Source organism: Larus michahellis, chromosome 2, assembly GCF_964199755.1.
Source record: "Larus michahellis chromosome 2, bLarMic1.1, whole genome shotgun sequence".
NCBI lineage: Eukaryota > Metazoa > Chordata > Aves > Charadriiformes > Laridae > Larus > Larus michahellis.
The window spans coordinates 156,595,696-156,616,578 of record NC_133897.1 but is presented as its reverse complement, the minus strand read 5'-3'; the positions used below and the strand labels follow the sequence as shown (position 1 = coordinate 156,616,578).

General features: G+C 45.7%; 2 protein-coding genes across 5 annotated transcripts in view; one reads left to right on the top strand and one right to left on the bottom strand.

Annotated features, from left to right (window-relative positions):
- Window positions 1-611: 611 nt before the first annotated feature.
- On the bottom strand, window positions 612-17,724 carry NTAQ1 (N-terminal glutamine amidase 1). Of its 4 annotated transcripts, XM_074573668.1 has the most exons (7): window positions 17,372-17,593; window positions 16,813-16,912; window positions 16,237-16,287; window positions 13,867-14,015; window positions 13,417-13,541; window positions 2,180-2,349; window positions 612-746 (listed from the first exon to the last, which is right to left on the bottom strand). In XM_074573668.1, the coding sequence occupies exons 1-6, from the start codon at window positions 17,443-17,445 to the stop codon at window positions 2,216-2,218; spliced, it is 633 nt and encodes a 210-aa protein (XP_074429769.1). In that variant the 5' UTR covers window positions 17,446-17,593; the 3' UTR covers window positions 612-746; window positions 2,180-2,215. The 4 variants fall into 4 exon arrangements, with proteins under 4 accessions (XP_074429769.1, XP_074429771.1, XP_074429768.1 ...); XM_074573670.1 differs by lacking the exon at window positions 612-746 and having other exon boundaries at window positions 2,041-2,349; window positions 17,119-17,378; XM_074573667.1 differs by lacking the exon at window positions 612-746 and having other exon boundaries at window positions 2,048-2,349; window positions 17,372-17,724.
- Window positions 17,725-17,958: 234 nt separating this feature from the next.
- The window catches only part of ATAD2 (ATPase family AAA domain containing 2), a 38,753-nt gene continuing 35,828 nt past the window's right edge, over window positions 17,959-20,883 (top strand). The window contains exon 1 of the mRNA XM_074577771.1: window positions 17,959-18,311. Within this exon, the coding sequence (XP_074433872.1) occupies window positions 18,081-18,311 (231 nt within the window). The 5' untranslated portion in view covers window positions 17,959-18,080. The remainder of the gene's footprint in view (window positions 18,312-20,883) is intronic.

Here is a 20,883-nt window from a genome sequence, read left to right as displayed (position 1 = left end):
GTCATGGATTTCATCACCGGAAACCAGCTGAGGATGGCAGCTCAGTATTTAAATCAAATGACATACTCAAGTACAGAGGGATGAGAACCTAATGTTCTGTAACAATTTAAAGGGTCTGTTGCGCAATGCACAGAAACTCTGCGCCTAGGAGATTCAGTCACATACTTGAAGGATAAAAAGTGTTTAACAAAACCCATCCATCTAAAACGTGGATCTTTAAATTCCGGGATCTGCCTTTGTCCTACCTGGGCAGTGCACGCAGTGCCCTGGGCACTGGGTTAGCATCTATATGGGGATGAGCAGGCAAATTTCTTCTGCCGAGCACATTCACATCCAGATTTCACATCGCTCAAAAATAGTAACGTCTTCACTCACTCAAAGGACGCCTGCCACATCAGTGCCATGCAGAAAAAGCTGCCATGTCATCCAAACACCAACAAATCAGGCCTTCTACAAGGTGTACCTGGTTAAATCCAGAGCTGCCCCCTCTTGGGAGAGCTCTGAGCACCAAATTATCAGGAATCCCGAGTTCCATCATCTCAATCACTTCTGGTGAAGCTGGTTCACAGAGACAGAAACTACACATCAACTCTCCCACTCCACAGATGAGTGCCCTGACAGCTGGCCTCCTATCCGTACTCCATGCTGGCACCCAAGGAATCCGCGTGGTAGCAGCCCATCTGCACAGCAAACCAGCTGTGCTGCATCTGGCAACACCGAGGGTAAGTTTCTACACTCAGCCAGCCCTTATGACACAGAAAAAGAGACGTCTGGATGAAGTGAATCAATCCCACAGTCATTCAACAGTCTGTCTCTGCTGTTAACATGCGTAAATTCTCTGGAACTGGACAGGAGATACGGTAATAGAATATGTCTATAACAATAAACCTATATAACAGTAATATACATATAAATAAATATCTTTGAAGTTTTTGTATTTTTCTGTACTTACAAATAAAATGATCCCTTAATACTTAAAACTGTTACTGTGCTTCCCTTCAACAAGACTGAAGTCCATTGCAAATGTTTATTGTAGTGTTGTGTATTGTGTATTGTCAGTCCCAGTAGGTTTCCAAGGCGTGACTGGATAAAGCCCTGAGCAGCCTGGTCTGACCTGATTTAACAGGAGATTGGACTAGAGACCGCCTGACCCTCCTAACCTGAATTATTCTACCAGCCTGTGATTCTATGATACGCTAGTATGTAAAGTAGAACAGGTCAAAACCTTAAATTAAATACCCCATTTTAGTCATTTTCTGTAATCCCACGTTTAGGGCACTCTTCTAGGACGTTGGGAGACTTTGCTCCAAACCCCCAATCAACGTGAGGGCTTTCCTGGGTTCCCCTGCAAGGATGCAGCCTGATGTCACCCCTGAGGAAATTCAGCAGCAAGCGACCCTGTATGGGGGACGCCTTCTCATTCCCTTCCCCCCAACCATATGTTCCTGCTGATTTCCTTATACCAGCAAGAGCAGCTGTCTGACCTCGTGGCAAGCCAGTTCAAGGAGCTAAGAGGCAGAAAAAAAACCCCTTTGCTTTCTGTCGGTTTAACTTCCTACCCTGGATTACCACAGGGCCAGAAAAATGCTAAGTGCAAGCCCACGGGGGCAGGCGAGAACGTGCAGCCAGCGCAAGAAGGAAAAGCAACTGCATCTTCCAGCAACCGTCAGCTCTAGAACAGTTTAACGGAAATGGCAGGCGTTTAATTCTCCCCTCATAGAACACAGAAACCTAGATACTTACCTGGTTTTATAGAGTGCTTGGGAGTTCAAGATTGTACTAATAAATCTGTGCTCCCTTTGTGGGCCTGGCCTTCAGGCTTCTGCTAACTAAGCGTAATTGATAAAGTTAGTGACTAAACTGAGATGCACTGTCTGTTTATGTAAGTGATAGAAATCATAACAAAAACTACACTACATTTTTCCAAAAGCTTTTCTTACAGCATGTAAATGCTCTTTTCAATTTGGGCACAGTAGATGGAAAAGTAATACGCTTATGGTGGGACGTCTGCCTTGCATTTGACATATTAAAACCCAAGTTCATTCTTACCTAATCAAAATAAAAGTTTTTATTCAGTTCATGATATTTCTGGTTGGGTATTCTATTTGCCCAAGTACTTATTCCATGTAAAGAAATGTAAACCATAAATACAACGTAAGAGCAGCAAAACAAAACACACCCACTCAAAACAGAAGCAGGGAGAACTTTGTTCACTTCACTGTCCTTCCAAGGAGTAGCTGTAATCGGTCTGGCTGCCAAATCGATGCACAAAGTCCGGAAGGGGAAACACTGAGCCCCATCCCACTTTGGGATTCATACTGATGAAATCATCCAAGTTCATCTTGGAATCTAAAAAAGGACCAGAAAAGGGAAATATTTAAGTTCCTGATGCAGCTTCTGTAACATGGGTATACATTTATCAAGAAAATGCCCAAAAACCCCTCTTTAATAGTTCAGTTCAAAATAGCAACGAGTTCCTAGCACACTTGCCGAGCAGCCGTCCGGCAAGATTCTGCAAATTGTATGGTGCGACAAAAACATCTATTTCCAGTCTCTGAAAGGTTACTTTTGCCCCTGATTCCTCTCCCTGCGCACAGCAATAATCACATTACTGGATCAGTAACCATCCTTAGCCATTAGAAACCAATACGCGTAGGAAATAGTAAAATTTCTCCCTACAACGGCAGCCTCGAAGGGTCGAGTAGTGTCAGAGAACTGGAGCACAAATAACAACCAACACAGGGAACTGCAACGCAACAGGAGCTTGTAGTCCTCCTGCGGTCACACAAACCTGATCACTCAAAGGCAGGGGAGATCTTATTCCCCCACTAAGTTCTGAACCAAAGTCAACTGAGTCAGCTTTTGACTGACTACAGAGGAACCGGATGAGAGCAGCAGTCAGAACTGGAAGTTGCTCAGTGTCTCTCAGAAGCGGTCAGCCCCTTGGCAAACCAACAGTTTTTTACTCCCCAGACTACAGTTATTTGCTCTGCGTTTCCTTTCCCTCCAGCCCTGAACTTTGTCCTTGCTGTGCACCAGCCCACTTGCAAGGCTAGAATGTGGAGACCAGAGGAAGTGTCTGAGGTAACCCAGCCCGCAGCCTAGAGGGATGCTCAGGTGAAAAAGGACACAAACCCAGGCCAGGGGCAAACACTTTTTTTTTTTGAATCCTGAACCACTGAATGAAGTCAGAGGGAGAAAAAGTTAACTGCCCTAGTTTCAAGAGAAAAGTAACCATAACTGCTATTTGCCAGGAGTTTGATCTGCTCTGACCCCCACAGGAGAGGAAGAAACCACACCATTCTGTCCCGTGTGGGGGTCCCAGAGAGCTCAGTGGGAAGTGCTGGTGTGCAGGTTTGGGTTTAGGTGCCTCATCCATCCTCTCTCTGGAGCTGGCCCAGCACAAGCTTTGCTGACTCAGAGCCACGCTGATCAGGGGTTTCCAATTCCTCAGCCTATTCAGCTCTGACTACAAACATCCGTGGGCTTGTTGTTTTATGCTCTCACTGGCAATCTGCGCAAATAATCTTTTTAAATGCCCATTAAAAGAAAACTGGAAGAGAATGAGTTTAAAGAACAGAGCGTGAGAGCCACTGGATTTACTGTTACAGCTTTCCTGCTGTATTTAAGTATTTATTTTAACATGGATGATTCATGTGCGCATTTAAGGATTAAGAACCAAACAAGAGTAGGCTCTAATGAATGGATTATAAAATCCATAGGATGGAATTTGCTTCAGCTGCAAAAAGCTTGTGTAATTAGGCTTACCATTATGGACAGCGTAAGCGAGGAAGGGAAGATGATGTTCGGGAATCCCAGACCCAGCAGTGCCAGCCATAATCCAGCTCCCAAAGCCCTCTGTTTGCACCACATCTACACTACGGCACAGCTTTGTGATTTGCCTAATCCCAGCTCCCACCACTTCCGAGATCTGGGCCCTAATTCTTTTCTTGTTCACCTGTTTGGACTTCACACGTTGAAAATCCTTATGTCCAGCCAAGCATCTTCCTGCTGCTGAAGTGAGTCTGTCAGAACAGGGCCCATTTCTGCCCGACTATGGGGGAATTTAAAATAACACAAGCCAAGAAATTTGCCGTTGTAGCTCAAGAACAATTAGTAGCAGATAACAGCTCTTGCTTGCTGGTAGACTGGTAAGCCTGTTTGCCAGCATAGCACAGTCAATCAGAGAAGTTTAATGAAAGGAAAAAATGTTTTAACAAAGCAAACAAGAACGGAAGTGAAGAGTGGATGGTCTAAGAACCGGTCACTAGATGGCACTGGAGCAGTATGAGAGGAAGAGGAGTTAAAGACGTGCACATACCTTCACAGAATCATAGAATTGCCTAGGTTGGAAGGGACCTTTCAGATCATGTAGTCAGGGCTATGATCTTATTGGCATCATGGAGATATGGCGGGATGACTGGAGTGTTGGAATGGAAGGATACAGGCTCTTCAGGAAGGACAGGCAGGGGAGACAAGGAGGTGGTGTCACCCTCTATGTCAGTGACCAGATGGAGTGCATGGAGCTCCACCTGGGGATGGATGAGGAGCCGACCAGAGCTTATGGGTCAGGATTAAAGGGAGGGCAGGGACAGTGGGGGTCTGCTACAGGTCACCCAACCAGGAAGACTGAGCAGATGAGGCCCTCTATAGACAGACAGGAGCAACCTCACGTTCACAAGCCCTGGTCCTCACTGGGGACTTCAACCACCCCGATATCTGTTGGAGGAACAACAGAGCAGGGCATAAGCAATCCAGGAAGTTCCTGGAATGCATCAATGACACCTTCCTTCTCCAAGTGACAGAGGAGCCAACGAAGAGAGGCGCCATGCTGGACTTTGTTCTCACCAACAAGGAAGGGCTGGTGGGGAACACGAAGCTCAAGAGTAGCCTTGGCTGCAGTGACCATGAAATGGTGGAGTTCAAGATCCTTAGGGCAGTGAGGAGGGTGCACGGCAAGCTGACTACCCTGGACTCAGTCACAGGGTAGTCTCCTGAAGAGACAGCCAAGTCTCCTGAAGGAGAGCAGGCTTTGGCCCTTTCAGGGATCTGCCTGGCAGAGTACCATGGGATAAAGCCCTGGAGGGAAGCTGGTTAATATTCAAGAATCACCTCCTCCTAGCTCAGGAGTGATGCATCCCAACAAAGAGGAAGTCAGGCAAAAGCGCCAGGAGGCCTGTGTGGATGAACAAGGAGCTCCTGGACAAACTCAAATGGCAAAAGGAAGCCTACGGAGGGTAGAAGCAATGACAGGAGGAATATAGAGAAATGGTCTGAGCAGCCAGGGATCAGGTTCGAAAAGCTAAAGCCCTGACAGAATTAAATCTGGACAGGGTCATCAAGGGCAACAAGAAAAGCTTCTACAGGTACATCAGTGATAAAAGGAACACCAGGGAAAATGTGGGCCCTTTCCAGAAGGAAACAGGAGACCTGTTTACCCAGGATATGGAGAAGACTGAGGTACTCAATGACTTTTTTGCCTCAGTCTTCACCGGTGAGCGTGCTAGCCATGCCGCCCAAGTCACAGAAGGCAATTCCTCAGGGGTCAGTATTGTGACTGGTGCTGTTTAACATCTTTGTTGGCAACATGGACAGTGGGATCAAGTGCACTCTCAACAAGTCTGACAACACCACCAAGCTGTGTGGTGCACTTGACATGCTGGAGGGAAGGGATGACATCCAGAGGGACCTGTACAGGCTTGAGAGGTGGCCTCATGCCAACTTCATGAAGTTCAACAAGGCCAAATGCAAGGTCCTGCACTGGGGTCACAGTAATCCCAAGCACAAATACAGCCTGGGCAGAGAATGAATCGAGAACAGCCCTGCCAAGGACTTGGGGGTGCTGGTGGATGAGAAGCTCAACATGACTTGGGAATGTACACTTGCAGCCCAGAAGGCCAACCATATCCCGGGCTGCACCAAAAGAAGCGTGGCCAGCAGGTGGAGGGAGGTGATTCTACCCCTCTACTTTGCTCCAATAAGACCCCACCTGGAATACTGTGTCCAGCTCTGGGGCCCCCCAACATGAGGAGGACATGGACCTGTTGGAGCAGGTCCAGAGGAGGGCCACAAAAGTGATCAAAGGGCTGGAGCACCTCTCCTATGAAGACCGGCTGAGAGAGTTGGGGTTGCTCAGCCTGGAGAAGGCACCAGGGAGACCTTATGTGGCCTTTCAGTACTTAAAGGGGACCTACAGGAAAGATGGGAGGGACTTTTTATCAGGGAGTGTAGTGATAAGACAAGGGGTCATGGTTTTAAACTGAAAGAGGGGAGATTTAGATTAGATATTAGGAAGAAACTCTTTAACATGAGGGTGGTGAGACACTGGCACAGGTTGCCTAGAGACATTGTGGATGCCCCATCTCTGGAAGTGTTCAGGATCAGGTTGGATGGGGCTTTGAGCAACTTGATCTAGTGGGAGGTGTCCAGAGCAGGGGGATTGGAACTAGATGATCTTTAGGGTATTTTTTCCAACCCAAACCATTCTGTGATTCTATCCATAGGAAAACACAGCGAGTCCGCTCCCATTTTATTGAATTCAGGTGGTAACAACCTCTCTATGTTGCTCTTCTTACTCATGTGCTGTATCTCTGAACGCTATGCACGTTATGTTAGACCTTACAGCTTTAGGCACAGCGCAGCAAAAATGCATGAGAACACCACAAAGTCCTCTTCCCAAAGCAAATGAAATGACAAACATCAAAATTTCCAAGAGAGACACATGGATGCTACAGTTGACACACCAAGAGGATTTCATAGAATATAATCATAGAATCATTTAGGATGGAAAAGGCACTTGGGATCATCAAGTCCAACCATCAACCCCACTCTACAAAGTTCTCCCCTACACCATATCCACTAGCACCACATCTAAACAACTCTTAAACACATCCAGGGATGGTGACTCCACCACCTCCCCGGGCAGCCTATCCCAGTGTCTGACCACTCTTTCTGTGAAAAATTTTTTCCTAATGTCCAGTCTAAACCTACCCTGTTGCAGCTTGAAGCCATTCCCTCATGTTCTATCACTAATTACCTGTGAGAAGAGACCAGCACCAACCTCCCTACGATGTCCTTTCAAGTAGTTGTAGAGAGTGATGAGGTCTCCCCTCAGCCTCCTCTTCCTCAAACTAAACAGTCCCAGCTCCTTCAATCGCTCCTCATAAGATTTATTCTCCAGGCCCTTCACCAGCTTCGTTGCCCTCCTCTGCACTCGCTCCAGCACCTCGATATCTCTCTCATATTGGGGTGCCCAAAACTGGACACAATACTCAAGGTGTGGCCTCACCAGTGCTGAGTACAGGGGGACAATCACCTCCTTCCTTCTGCTGGTCACACTATTTCTAATACAAGCCAGGATGGCATTGGCTTTCTTGGCCACCTGGGCACGCTGCTGGCTCATGTTCAGCCGCCTGTCCATTAGAACCCCCAGGTCCTTTTCTGCCGGGCAGCTCTCCAGCCACACTTCCCCAAGCCTGGAGCGATGCATGGGGTTGTTGTGGCCCAAGTGCAGGACGTGGCACTTGGCCTTGTGGAAGCTCATTCCGTTAGCGTTGGCCCATCGGTCCAATCTATCCAAGTCTCTCTGTAGAGCCTCCCTATCCTCGTGCAGATCAACACTCCTGCTTAAGTTGGTGTCATCTGCAAACTTACTGATGATACACTCTATGTCCTTATCAAGATCATCAATAAAGACGTTAAACAGAAATGGTCCCAACACTGAGCCCTGAGGAACACCACTTGTGACCGGCCACCAGCTGGATTTAACTCCATTGACCACCACTCTTTGGGACTGTCCATCCAGCCAGTGCTTGATCCAGCAGATCGCATGCTCATCCAGGCCATGAGCAGCCAGTTTTTCCATGAGAATTCTATGGGGAATTCTCTGCAAAAGCAAGGAGGAACATACTTTACATAACATTTATACAAGGTCAAGAGCAGCAGAGGTTTTTTTTTTGTTCTGTTTTTTTAAGATTTACATCACACTTGCAGTCCTCCTCAGGTGCTATGGCTATTATACTAGCTTGCATCGGTGCATGCTCAGAGCAAATCTTTCTCTTTGACCAAACCCCCTTTGTAACACACACACACTGTCCAGGAGACCTAGCTGGCACATTCTGGGATTCTCGCATAACTTTTTTTAATCAAGTCTGACACTTTTGCCCCAAGCAGGGACGAAATAAAAGGCCATGCACTATCAGATGGCATTGTTAGCCATGATAGTTGTGGCTTCTGACAACAGTAGTTATAAAGCAATGTTTCACCCAAGCCTCGGCTCAGCTCATGGGCCTCTGCATAATGACAGCTGCCAAGCGGCTGCTGGAAGCGAGCAAGTCTGAAACAAAGCCTCCAAGATCAGCTCTGCTGCTGCCTAACACTGGGGGAACCTAAAATACTTAGAAAGTTGGGCTCTTCACAGCCTTGCGCAGGTGTCTACGCAGAGTTCTCTTCAGATCCCCCTCCCTTGCCTGGGCAGGGAGAGAAGTGGTTTTTGCAGGCAGAGTCGGAAAGGCTGTTACCACACTCCGCTGGAGGGTGCTGTCGCCACAGCTGAGACACAACTGACTGTGCAAACCCTCCTGGTCCATCTCAGTGTAAAACAAAGCTCACTACCTTGAAATTATCTTTCACAGAAAGTGATGTCATTTCAGTAAGCCACTCACGGAATTTAAATATTTCTATCCTTAGTTGTACCTTTATGGCCTCTATCCTGAATTGATTCTTTACTTCCACAAAAGCTCATGAAGTAAGGACCTAACTTGATAAACTGGAGTTTTATTCTCAAACAAGAGGAGCAGAAGGCTCCCAAGAAATGCATAAGCTACTTATATCCGTATCAATGCTTTCCTTTTTGCTTTCACTAGGATCCTACTACCACCTCAGAGAGGAGATACAGAAAGAAACTGCAGACATCTGCCTGACCCCTGTCTAGCAGCTGGCCTGTTACATAGATGTGTCATACACAGTGCCTCCAGAATTTCTCAGCTGTCCTACTCATGCTCTTCAAAACAAACAAAAAAAACAAATAAAAGCCCATCATTTATGACTACCAAGGATTTTACTAATAATAAAAGAACAAAAAGCCTTTACAAATCAATCCTGCCAGCATGCTACCAAACAGCTAGGGAGAACTGAAACTCAAACCCCTGCTTTTCAGCGTTAGAGCTGATGCTAACAGTGGTATATAAGCCATAAGACCATCTGTTTTGAGTAATTTTGAAATGCACTGTGCAAGTTGTATTTTACACAGGGTTGCCGTAAGGAGGGCTCATCTCATAAGGACTCATAAACTAAGCAGAATCAGGCCTCATTAGTTTGTGGAAAGAAGACTTAAAAGAAAACCCCAGGCTGGGCTCACCAGCCCTAGAATGACGAATCTGTGCACCAAATCACACCTTAATTTTTATTATTTGAACAATATACCAGACTTGCCTCCGTTTTCTTTCAACTGGAGGCAACCAGGTGGGTGCAGGGCAATCTGCTGCAGCTCAGGCCTGCGTGTTCCAGCAGAGCTGCTTCAAGGATAGGTCTGGGTGGGAAAGCACCACGTCCCCAGTTAGTTTTGCCAGCTCCTCCTGGCATCCACGGCAGCAGAGCACAACAGAGGCCAGAGCAATGCCAATAAGAAACACAGAGACTTAGCTCTGGGAAAGGGCGAGAGCAGAGCCAGCTGCAAAAGGCTAATGCTTAGCATGTGAGTTCTGATGAGATACTGAGAGTTCGAGGGTTTTTTTGTTCAGTTGGTTGGTTTGGGGTTGGTTGTTTGTTTGTTTTTTAAAAAAAAAAAAAATAAAGTTCTTTAAAAAAAGTAATCACCTACTTCCAGCTTCAATTTTTTTTAAGCATGGAATGGAATTTATGACTCAAAATTTTAGAGCTTATTTTAGAAGGTTTATTTTGCAACCCCATCAGCAGCACAAATACAGTTTAACAGTCATTCCTTTTGAGTTAGTAGTAGGAAAAAAATGCTAAATTGGTTACCGATAGAGATTCCTTAATTCAATTTCAAAAGGAACTTCATGGCCATTAAGCATTTCCTACTATACTTCATAAAAAAGGACCACTGGTCCCAGTATCCTGTCCTAGCTCCACACCGGGTAATTACATTATCCTACTGATGGTCCTGTTTAACTTACATCTGACTTAGATACTACAAAATTTCCTTTTCCACAGTGCTATATTCAGGCTTAACAGCTGCTCTGCTCTGGAAGAGACAATATTTTAGTACCGAGAGCAAACATTCTTGTCTTTTTAAGTTTACTAAAAGCTTTAAAACCAAGTGGGAGAAGAGCAGTGTATATATATGTAACTAATATGCTTTAACGCACAGCAAATTCTATCAACACAATAGTACCAGAGTGCTGCTTACCTTTAAATACCATAATGCTCATAAATTAAAAAAAAAAAGACTGATACATTTTTATTGTATTTTTTCAGTCTTCAAACATTCATTTAACATCAAAGACAACATATAGCAAACAGAAGGAATATAAAAGCCTTGTATGCTTTTGAAATCATCTTCTCAAGAGCTTAGGAATTTGGCTACTCTAAATTACAGCAAATAACAATACTCTGATCTGAATGTCCCTCACAAATAAATTGATACTAAAACAATATGTGGTCAATTCTGTCAGCCATTAAATTGCAGTCACCTCTAACATGAAATATGTAAGCAATTTAATCTTCTACAAACACAAATTAACACAGAAAGCAGAGTACTCTATCTACGTAAAACAACAGGGAGAAAAGAGTTATCTGCAATGGATGGAATTTGGCATGGACATGAACATTAATACCCCAGGCTCTTTTATGATAACAAAAGGTCTGCCACCCAGTCTTCCATCAAGTTTAAAATAAGGCACACTTATGCCCGATAAAACTGTGCTGAGACATTACTAGTGCCTAAAGGAAGAGAATTACCTATTCCACTTGTTGACAGCAATGTTTTCTAAACCTGTATGTTGGCCTGCAGGACATGTGCTCATTTACAGAACCGCATCACTGAAGTGCGGATTAGATTCAGCTAAAAGTTAAAGCACATGCTTGTTCCACAACAGTTAAACCCAGACTCCTCATGGACTTACAACATCATGTACGTCGAAGCACGCATCATTAAGATATGTCAAGCGAATACAGGAAAGACAAAAATAAAAGCTGGAGAAACTGGTACTCAATGAAAGACAACTTGAACTAGACATCATAGATCTTATACAATCTATTCCTGTTCTGACCCAGAACTTGAAGCTATCTAATGAATGCCCTTACACCTTCAGTGGGTGCAGGGTAACCAGTTCCTTTCAGCCAACTGACCAAGATACCAGAGCACATCATTGCAGAGCTGGAATACTGTGTCCAGTTTGGGACCCCTCAGTACACAAAAAACCCCAAAACACTGAGATACTGGAGTGAGCCCACAAGAAGAACATCAAGTTGTTTGGGGTAGGAGAACATGATATTCAAGGATAAGCTGAGAGAACTGGGCCTGTTCAGTCTTAAACAGGGAAGACAAAGGGGAGACCTTACTGCTGTCTACATCTACCTGATCAGATGACACAAAGAAGATGGAGCCAGAGCCTTCTTGGAGGAGTCTGGCTACAGGACAAGAAGCAAAAAAAAAAAAAAGCAAGTTGGCACATGGAAAATTCTGATTACATACTAGGGATTTTTTTTTATTTTTTTTTTATTTTTTACCATGACTGGGTCAAATATTGGAACAGATTGCCCAGAAAGGTAGCAGCATCTCCACCCCTGGAGGTGTTCAAGACTAGACTGAACAGATCCCTAAGGAACCCCTGTTTTGAGAAGGTGTTGGACTGAATGACGCATGGATGTTCCTTTCAGCATGGCAAGGTACAGAGTAATGAAATAAAGCATAAGAGGAGTGAAGATCTATGTATCTTCCACTATCTACCAACATCACAGAGACAGTCTAGAGGTTGGTTGAGACCACGTGGCTGCTGCTTATCAATGAGGTAAAGGTTAGCTAAGCAAGAGAAACAAGGAGAGAGTTACAGGGTTTGCAGCTGTGGAGTTATTCACTACAGCTGGAGGTACACATACGCATCTGCAACTGTTCGAGTCATTCTGTAACTTACTATCCACCAGTAATGTTTTCTACTCTCTTGATTTGAGTAGAATTTGTTCACCTTCCTGGTCTGGCCTAATCTGTATTCCTACACTTTTATTAGCTCTCAGCTATCACAACAATAAGGTTTCCACAGGCAAAACGTCCTCAGCACTTAGGAGGCTCCAGCTAACAGTGATCCGTGAATTGCAGTTCAGGCATCCTCCACTCGCTACACTTGCTTGGTATAAAATTTTACTGGAGATAAGGACCAAGACATAGAATTTAAGGTGCTTCATAACCTGGATTGTCTAGAGAACACCTAAAGCTTCACAATGAAGACTATATCTGTGCTCCTGCCCACATTCATAATTCATTTTTACTCTAGTGTGAAATACCAAGCTTCCCCAGAAGCCAAAGCAAAGATTGAGAATTAACTTCTCAGCAACTTAAAACCACAACATGGACCTAAACACAAAACATGACACTGCCTTCTCTAACATAAACACACAGCAGTAATGCATTATTAAAAAAAAGCAACAAAACCAAACATGCAGAGTAGTAACATGAAAACTCTTTCAAAACAAAACTTCACCATATTTTTCTTTATCTGGGAAGAAAATGAGAGAACAAACACACATGTGGCAAGTGTTAGCCAGCTTGCCAAACACATGATTAGAATAAGCTGAAGTGCTGCGTGATAAGAGTGGTTTAAGTGGCTCTATAGGATAGCAGAGGTGGCAAGTCTTAACTTCTCTTTCTGCTTGGCTTGGAGGTTATTACCTAGACTATCACTCAGAAGAGGCTTAAGGGGCTTGAGAAAAATATGCTGACTTGCCAGTTTGCCTTAAAGTATCCTCAGGTCCATTCACCTGGCAGAGAAACCTCAAACATCTCAGGCAGGCAAAGCCAGCATGCTGAGCGGAGCCTGAAAATTTCCTCCTGTCAAAATAACCAGCTCTGTCAGGATGGGACCTGCCAGCTAAAGTGTGGTATAATGAGTGTGTTTAAAATTCACTTTGCAACTCTTAAGCAAGTTATTTGGCCTCTTTGCTTCAGTTCCCTGCTGTAACGAGAGAACAGTATTACTTACCTCTCGTTCTCTGCTCAGTTTATGAAGATCAGTAATTAATGTTTGATAATGGTAAATGCCAGGAGGCACGCTAGACTTTACATGTTCAGAAAAGGAAGTGCCAAATGCTTCATAGCCCTGTTTTTTTCCCCAGATGAAATAATAAGCTAGCTGGATGTGCTTTTGGACACGTATTATGGAAGCATATGTATTTCTTGTGTGCATCTTGGACTATGTCATTCAACACTGTAAGCAGGAAAAAGGAGCTCTGGCAGCTTACCTGCAGTTTCAATACAAGGGTATGAAGGAGGAGGTTTCTGCCACTTCCCATTTGCATCTTTCATATGAGATCTGTCTGAAGCAAACGTCTTCAAGTACAAATCTGCTCGAATCATTCTGATTTTCCTGCAAAATTGTATTAAGAGATGCATGTATACAATACTGCATTAGTCATTTGGAACAAGGGTCCTTTCCTCCCATCAAGGAGCATTAATTTCGTTAAATACATAAATCAGCAATATTGTGCCAAGCAATGTTAACAAGTTAACAAGAAACTACAGTAGGAAAGAAAATGGCTTTTGATGATTAAGGTAAAGAGCTTTAGAAAAGTAGCACCGTGCATTTATTTCACTGGAGTATAGCAAAATAACTTCTGTCACTATGCACCCACACAGAGAACTTCAACTTCGATTTCATGAACATTCATGGTCTTTATATTTTGTGTTATCACCTGTGAAATTCTGGACGAAGGCTGTCATCCAACCTAAAGGCCTCCACGCTGTACACGTCAAAAGGACACGGAAATGGCAACACTGTGTCAAGATCATAAATGAAGTTCTGCTCCCCACTGGAAACATGAAGTAGAATAACATGGTAGTCCTAGGAAGAAGCGTAATTGTCTTTAGTTAAACACCTGTTAATGAGCAACTGGCGAAGGGAGTAGGGGAAAGCCTCCTAGAAGCAGAAGCTATAGAACCTTTCTTTAAATCTTGCTTTCTGCCCTTGAAGTGTTAAGTCTGCAACATTTCTGGCACCAGGAGAGAGATTTCCTAATACCTGTCTCACCCATCATGCTTTTCAAGAAACTTTTATCTTCCCCATTCGTTTGCAGCCTCCTTTGTTGTAAGCCTGGACAGCTAAACTAAAGTGTACGCTACTCCTAAGAAAATGGCCAATCTTTTTCATGTTCCACACCAAAACTCAAAAGTTGAGTGGGATAAGCACTTTTGTCATAGACCCAGTACTACATAAAAGCTCACAACAATATATAATACCTTATCTATTGATCTCTTCTAGTAAGAGATGTTGTACCTGTTGCAGTAACACTGTCTGTGAATTTGAGTGCCAAGTGTTTGGCTGACAGAAGCACCTGAAAAAACAGCATTCAACTGAAAAAGGAGCAAACGACTCAGATCAAGAGGATCGCAGGAGTAAGACAAATTCCTACTGTAGCTCTTGAAGCTGGGAAAAAACGCCTGTGGCTACTATATCACACTTTTTCAAGTTAACTATTCTGTCTTGACACTTGGGTTATGAGGTGCAATTTTATTCCTTAACTTGTAAGAAACACAGGTGTGGTGGAGGTTTGGAGACACTGCAGTTACTTACATTAGGTGTCAGGCATGTACACTGCTGCTTTCCAAAATTAAACTGAAGGTAGCTGTTAACAGCTTACTAAAGTTTACATTAAATCCACTGACAAAAAGAGTCTGAACCACTGTCTTTTGACACTTTCAACATCAAACAAAACCACAAAGGGACTGGAATAGAAAAGATCTTTGGCAAGCTATTTTGCCAGACCAAGATACACATACAACTGTATGCAACAATATTTAGAAGAATCTGTTACGGAGTATAAGAAAAATGAACTACAAGCTTTACGTATCCTATGATCCACTGAAACAAAGTTAAAACACCTTTCAATCCATGAATTTTTATAGGAAATCCACATCCTAACGGTGGCCTTTCCTGACTCTCCTATTTCTTTTTAGATATCTTTGGATCACTTGGATCTCTTTTTAAACTAGAACTTTTTTGCACTACAAATACACCAATACTTTGGGAGGGAACGAACAATTCAGAAATCACAGAACCTCAGCAATTTGCAGATTATTTTGCAGAATTGCAGAAACAGAAATTGCCCCAAGAAATAAGACTTTTTTCCACGCCAGATAACTGAAAGAACTCTGTAATGATACACATTTGAAATGAATTCTGTAGTGGCAATTACTGAATTACACTAATTGATCATATGACACTCTAAAGCCACCATTTATGGCTCCAGTTTTATCGCTCCAGTTATGAAGTTTAATTGCTGACACCTGAATACGTATACTGTTTGCATTTTTCTATCCTCTGTCAGGCCTATGTGGATATTTTCATCCATCTACTTCTCACAAGTACAGACATCTGCTTTAAATTCTACAAAGCCAGTAGCCTCAACAATATCCAGAGAGTAATTTTCACAAACGTGTTAGATACTCTTACCAATGTTAAGGTTTTTCACGTGTAGATTTTAATGACTGTCTCGCTGTTAATTTACTATGAATGGTAAAAAAGGAGCACCAGGTTTAGGCTCTTTATAAATCTGTTGTAAAAGAATAATAAATATTAATACAGAACTATAAAATGGTTGGGGACAGAAGGGACCTCTGGAGCTCCTTTGGTCCAACCCCTCTGCTCGAGCAGGGACACAGAAAACCAGCTGACCGGGACCACGTCCAGACAGCTTTTGAGTATCTCCAAGGATGGAGATGCCACAGCCTCTCTGGACAACCTACTCAAGTGCTCCATCACCCTCACAGTAAAAAAATTACAGAATCATAGAATCATGGAATGGTTTGTGTTGGAAGGGACCTTGAAGATCATCTAGTTCTAACCCCCTGCCGTGGACAGGGACACCTCCCACTAGACCAGGTCACTCAAAGCCTCATCCAGCCTGGCCTTGAACACTTCCAGAGATGGGGCCTCAAGTGTTTCTTTATGTTCAGATGTGACAGTTTGTTACAGTGAAGGTGGCTGACACCGCCCATGTCTGATCCTGCAGCTATCAACTGCAGAAGCACACACTTGAAATTACTGAGAGAATAGAATGTCTTACCCAGACAACAGGCTCATCTCCACGTCCTGATTTCTGCTTCCACAGTGGAATCTGAAAGTTATACATGAATAAATCTGAAGTGAATAAACCCTTTCAGATTAATACAGATTAATTTTGGGTTAATTGGTTAGTTCTTTGTTAACCTATGCATTTCATCAACTTACATCTGTGCTGCAGTCAGAAGATTTTCCCTTGTTTCTATCTTATAGGAGCATGGAAGTTGGAGGTTCTAGCCTGGACCATATAAGCAATTCTCCTAAACTGACAGATTACAGGGAAAAAGTCCCCCACAGCTCATAGGGACATCATGCTTCTTCCCATGGTCCTCAACGCACCAGATAACTGAAAGATCTCACATGGTGTGGTCTGCACGCCTCACAGCCAAAGTAGCTACAGGAGGATTTTGGCCCATGTCTCCCTTATGCGTTGAGCTAAAGTCTAAAGGCCTGGGACCACATCTCACCTATGCCAGGCCGTAGTCTAAAGGCTTGGGACCACATCTCACCCACGCTGGACTGCAGTCCGAAGGCCTGAATCCCTCCATAGCTGCATTCAGATCGCATCTCACTGACTCACCATCCTCCTATCATTGGATATGAAAACAGCATAAAATTCTTCTAAAGGGTATTGATCCTGACTCCTGATGTAGTCACAAAGTTTCCAAACGTTTTCTTCGCTGTAAAACACAAGAATTGATTATTTTTTTCCCCTCTCCAACTATTTTCTAGTGACCAGAAGCCAGCCGAGAGGCAATGCCTGCCAGAAAGCGGCCCGGGTCAGACCCCACTTGCGGCCTGAGGCTCTCCCGGTCACGAACCCGTTTAAGATCAGCCTCCCAGACCAGCCACAGCCCGGAACAACGCGCCATCATTGCCCACTCACAACTATCGCCGCTTCAGCGCCTCACGACTCCCGCCTCAGGGAGAACCCCCCTCACGGAGGACGGGGGGGATGGGGATGCCTCTCCTCACAACTCCCGCCTCACGATGCGGGGGTGGAGCGGGGGGCTCCTGCCTCACGACTCCTGCCTCATAGCGAGGGGTTCGGCCTCACGGCTCCCGCCTTACAGAGGCGGGGGCGCTCCCACCTCATGGCTCCCGCCAACGCCGCGCTGTGGCCACCGGCCGGCCCTTACCAGTAGCAGCTGGTGTAGGCGCAGGCGGGGCGGGGCGGCACCGCCGCTTCGTAGGCGGCCGCCGGCCGCGCCATAGCCGGCCTCGGCAGGGGGGGTGAGTGAGGGCGGCACAGGAAGTGCGGGGAGCGGCGGGAGCCACCGGCTACGCCTTCCCCGAGGAAACGCAGCCGCGCGGCGGGGCCGCCATCCCAGCTCGCACCAGGTGCTCCCAGGCACCGGCGGAGCGGCGGGCAGGGGGCTGGGCGGCGCGGGCCCTCTCACCCGGGGACCCCTCTGGCAGAGTGCGGAACGGCGAGAAGCCACTACCGCTGCCGCGGGGAAGAGCGGCCCCTTTAAGCGGCGGCTCCGCCTCCTGCCGGCGGGAAGCGGCGGAGGAGGCGGGGTCGGCGCGCGCCGACGGGCCAATCCGTGCCGGCAAAACAGCCTGCTCCAACTTTTACGCGCCAAAAATATCGAACGGCCAGCGCGCGCCTGTGTCCCTCCGCCGCGCGGGGCTGGGACTAGCGGCCGGTGGGGAGAAGCGGCCGCAGGGAGGTGCGGGGAGGCGGGCGTTCCCGCCGGCCGCCGGGAGGGCGGGCAGCGCGGCGCCGGCAGGGGGGGGCGAGCCGCGCCGCGGCGGCCGTCTGTGTGAGCGGAAGGAAGGTAGGAAGGCGGAGAGGCGGAGGGATCCGGGGGGAGGGCGCCGCGGCGTCCCCCCTGTCGCCCCGCCATGGTGGTCCTGCGGAGCAGTGCCGCCCGCCCGCCCGTCCCGGCCACCCGCGACAGCCGCCGCCGTCCCCGGCCCCCCTTCGAGCTGATGGACTCCAGCTCCGAGTTCATCTCCCTGGAGCCCCCCTCGCTGGGCAGCGGCAGTAGCCGCCGCATCTGGACGCGCTCCGGCGCAGCCTCGGCCGCCGCCATGGCCGCGGGATCCCGGAGGAGCCGGAGAACTGGCGAGGCCGTGAGTACCGGGCAAAAAAAGGGGGGGTGGGCAAAAATGAGTATTTAGGGTAGGAGCCTACAGCTGCGGTCGGTTGCGTGGCCCCGTGTGAAGAAGCAGCTGGGATTGCCTCCCCCCCAGCCCCGCCGCCCGTCCCGGGTCCCCCTGCGGCTCAAGGGGGGTCGGCACAGCCTCCGTCCCCGGGGAGCGGTGACAGCCCCCGAGACTGTCCCGGGCGTCGCCGCCGACAGAAAAGTTCCCCCGTCGCCTTGTGGTTCGGTGTGTTATCGGTATCTCCCCTTCCCCGCTTACTCTGCTTAAATGTGTTACCTAAAAAGTGATCTTAAAGAGATCTTAGACGCCGCTTCGCTTTAATTGTGGTAGTGCTCGTAGAAACAGCGCTCGCTGGTTTGATGACAAAAATGCATCAAAACCAGCGCTCGACGCAAAATGTACGCGACCCATAACTGTGTTCGAGCTGTCCTGAAGCGTCTGTGAAATACTCTTTAGCCAAGTGTATACAGGTACTACTTTGGATGCTCTAAAAACGAAGCTCTGTTTAGAAATCATGACTAGTTTGCACTTAAAGCGCTTATGTCTGTAACCTAAAACGCCGAAAATTTTTCTTAAGTTTTATATAATTTTAGGAAAAAGGCCTAGTGGAAAAGAGACAACTTACATGATTATAAACAGTATTAAGGAGTCCATGCTATCTGCAGCTGAGTGTTGCTATTTTAATAACTGAACCATTCCACTTTGAGAAGTTCATGGGTTTTTTTTAACGTAGACTTCAAAAGCTAAAACTCTTCTCTGCCCCTTCCAAGTCAGGGTCAGGCTCCTCTCCGCATTCCCATGACAAGTAAAGGCAGACCAGGTCCAACCCAGAAGTGGTCTGCTCTTCAGTGATGCTTGTCGTGGACTCTGCTTCCTTCCAACAGAACTCTTTCAGAATTTTCAGTTGCTTAAAATAATTCTTTTTCCCATTATTTTCAAGACTACTGAAGTAAGAAGGAAGAAATCCGTGGCTTAAAGATGACTGCTTTGCTTTTGTAGTTTATGCTAGAAACGGTTTTCAGAGGCCACAGGGAATTGAGCTGCCCGTTGCGCACCCAGGGGAAGGCTGTGCAGAGCGAGGCAGATAAAGCAGCTGGCACATGTTCTCAGTGTGGAGAAAAGGAATGAGGAAGCTAAATGTAAACTTTGTGCTGAAACCAATGCAGAATCATCATTATGAAACTGGTTGTAAGGTTCTTCTTTGTTTTGGATTGTTTTGGGTTTTTTTTACCTTTTTGCAGACCTTTGCCATGCTTTGAGGCATGGAGTTGTTCTTACCTCATTTGTAGGATGGCCGGGCTCTGCTGGAGTGTTTTAACTGCAGAGATGATACACAAGTGCCCTAGATGACAGATGATGATGCTGGTGCTAGCTGCATATTCAAGTCCTAATGCCTCTTTCCAAATTTGTATATGTACAAGGACTTGGTGGTGGCAACTTTTGCAGTTTTTTCTATATCAGCAAGCAGTTTGTCTCTAGTTATTCAGCTTATATCATCCATAGAGAGTAAGGAGCATACAGCAGAAAGTCTAAGGTAAACCAGCCGCTGATGGATTTATCTTCTTCCATGTTTCCAGTCCCATGGCAGATCCAAAGTGTCCCTTTGGAAGCTGTGTCTCTGCAGGTCTATAACCCTGGCTTAATTCCCCAAGCTGAACAAGATTGTTGTCCTGTGACGTGTATTTGAGGGCAGTGGGCTCCAGACTTTGCTTTTTGTCTGGGCAGAGTGGAAAGAGGCACTTTTCCAGGCTGAGTCTTCATGACTCGTCTGTGTAGGGATCTCAGCATCAGAGCTCACAGCCTTGTTGCAGTTAAGCACGTTTATCTGTTCTGATAGTACCTCAACATAGAGTTACTTCCTCAAGAGATACTAGATAGCTAACATACAGTTTTTGTAAAAAGACTTTTTAGAAATCACTTCGTATTAATCACTTCCTATAGCATGAGAAAAGTAATAAAATATGAAATGCTTTCAAACTTTGAAATACTTTACAAAATTCTTTCTTCCGGTTGCCTTATCTTTCCAGTTTAGCCATTTGCTTCTACTGAGTTTCACTTCTTGAGTGCGTTTTTTCAGCCCGTTGATAAGAGTTAGTTACTCTTGCTCTGCTGGAAGCTTGCTGGAATTAACCTATAGTTCTTGGTGTCTGCCATCGCACAGAACTGGGGTGCCTTCCTACGAATGGAAGACGCTCAGAGTTAGCAATATACATTGTAACTGTGTCCTATTTGAGCCAAGATTAAGGCAAAAAGACAGTACAGAGGATAACGAATATCACAAATATTATGTTGTGAACATTGCATTACAAATACATTAAAAAAAAAAGCAAACAAGTGCATAAGAATATACAGAAAGATTTTCCAGGTCACTATACTGTTTGGGTTTTTTTTCTAACGTTTGTGCTGACATTCACTAAGTGTTTGTTCTTCTTCCAGTCTGGGATTTGGCCCAGAGATCTGTGAAGCATATTATTGCAGTCATCTTCTAACTGATATGGCAAACCTCGAAGGCGTCTCCCAAGGAATATTTACTTCTAGG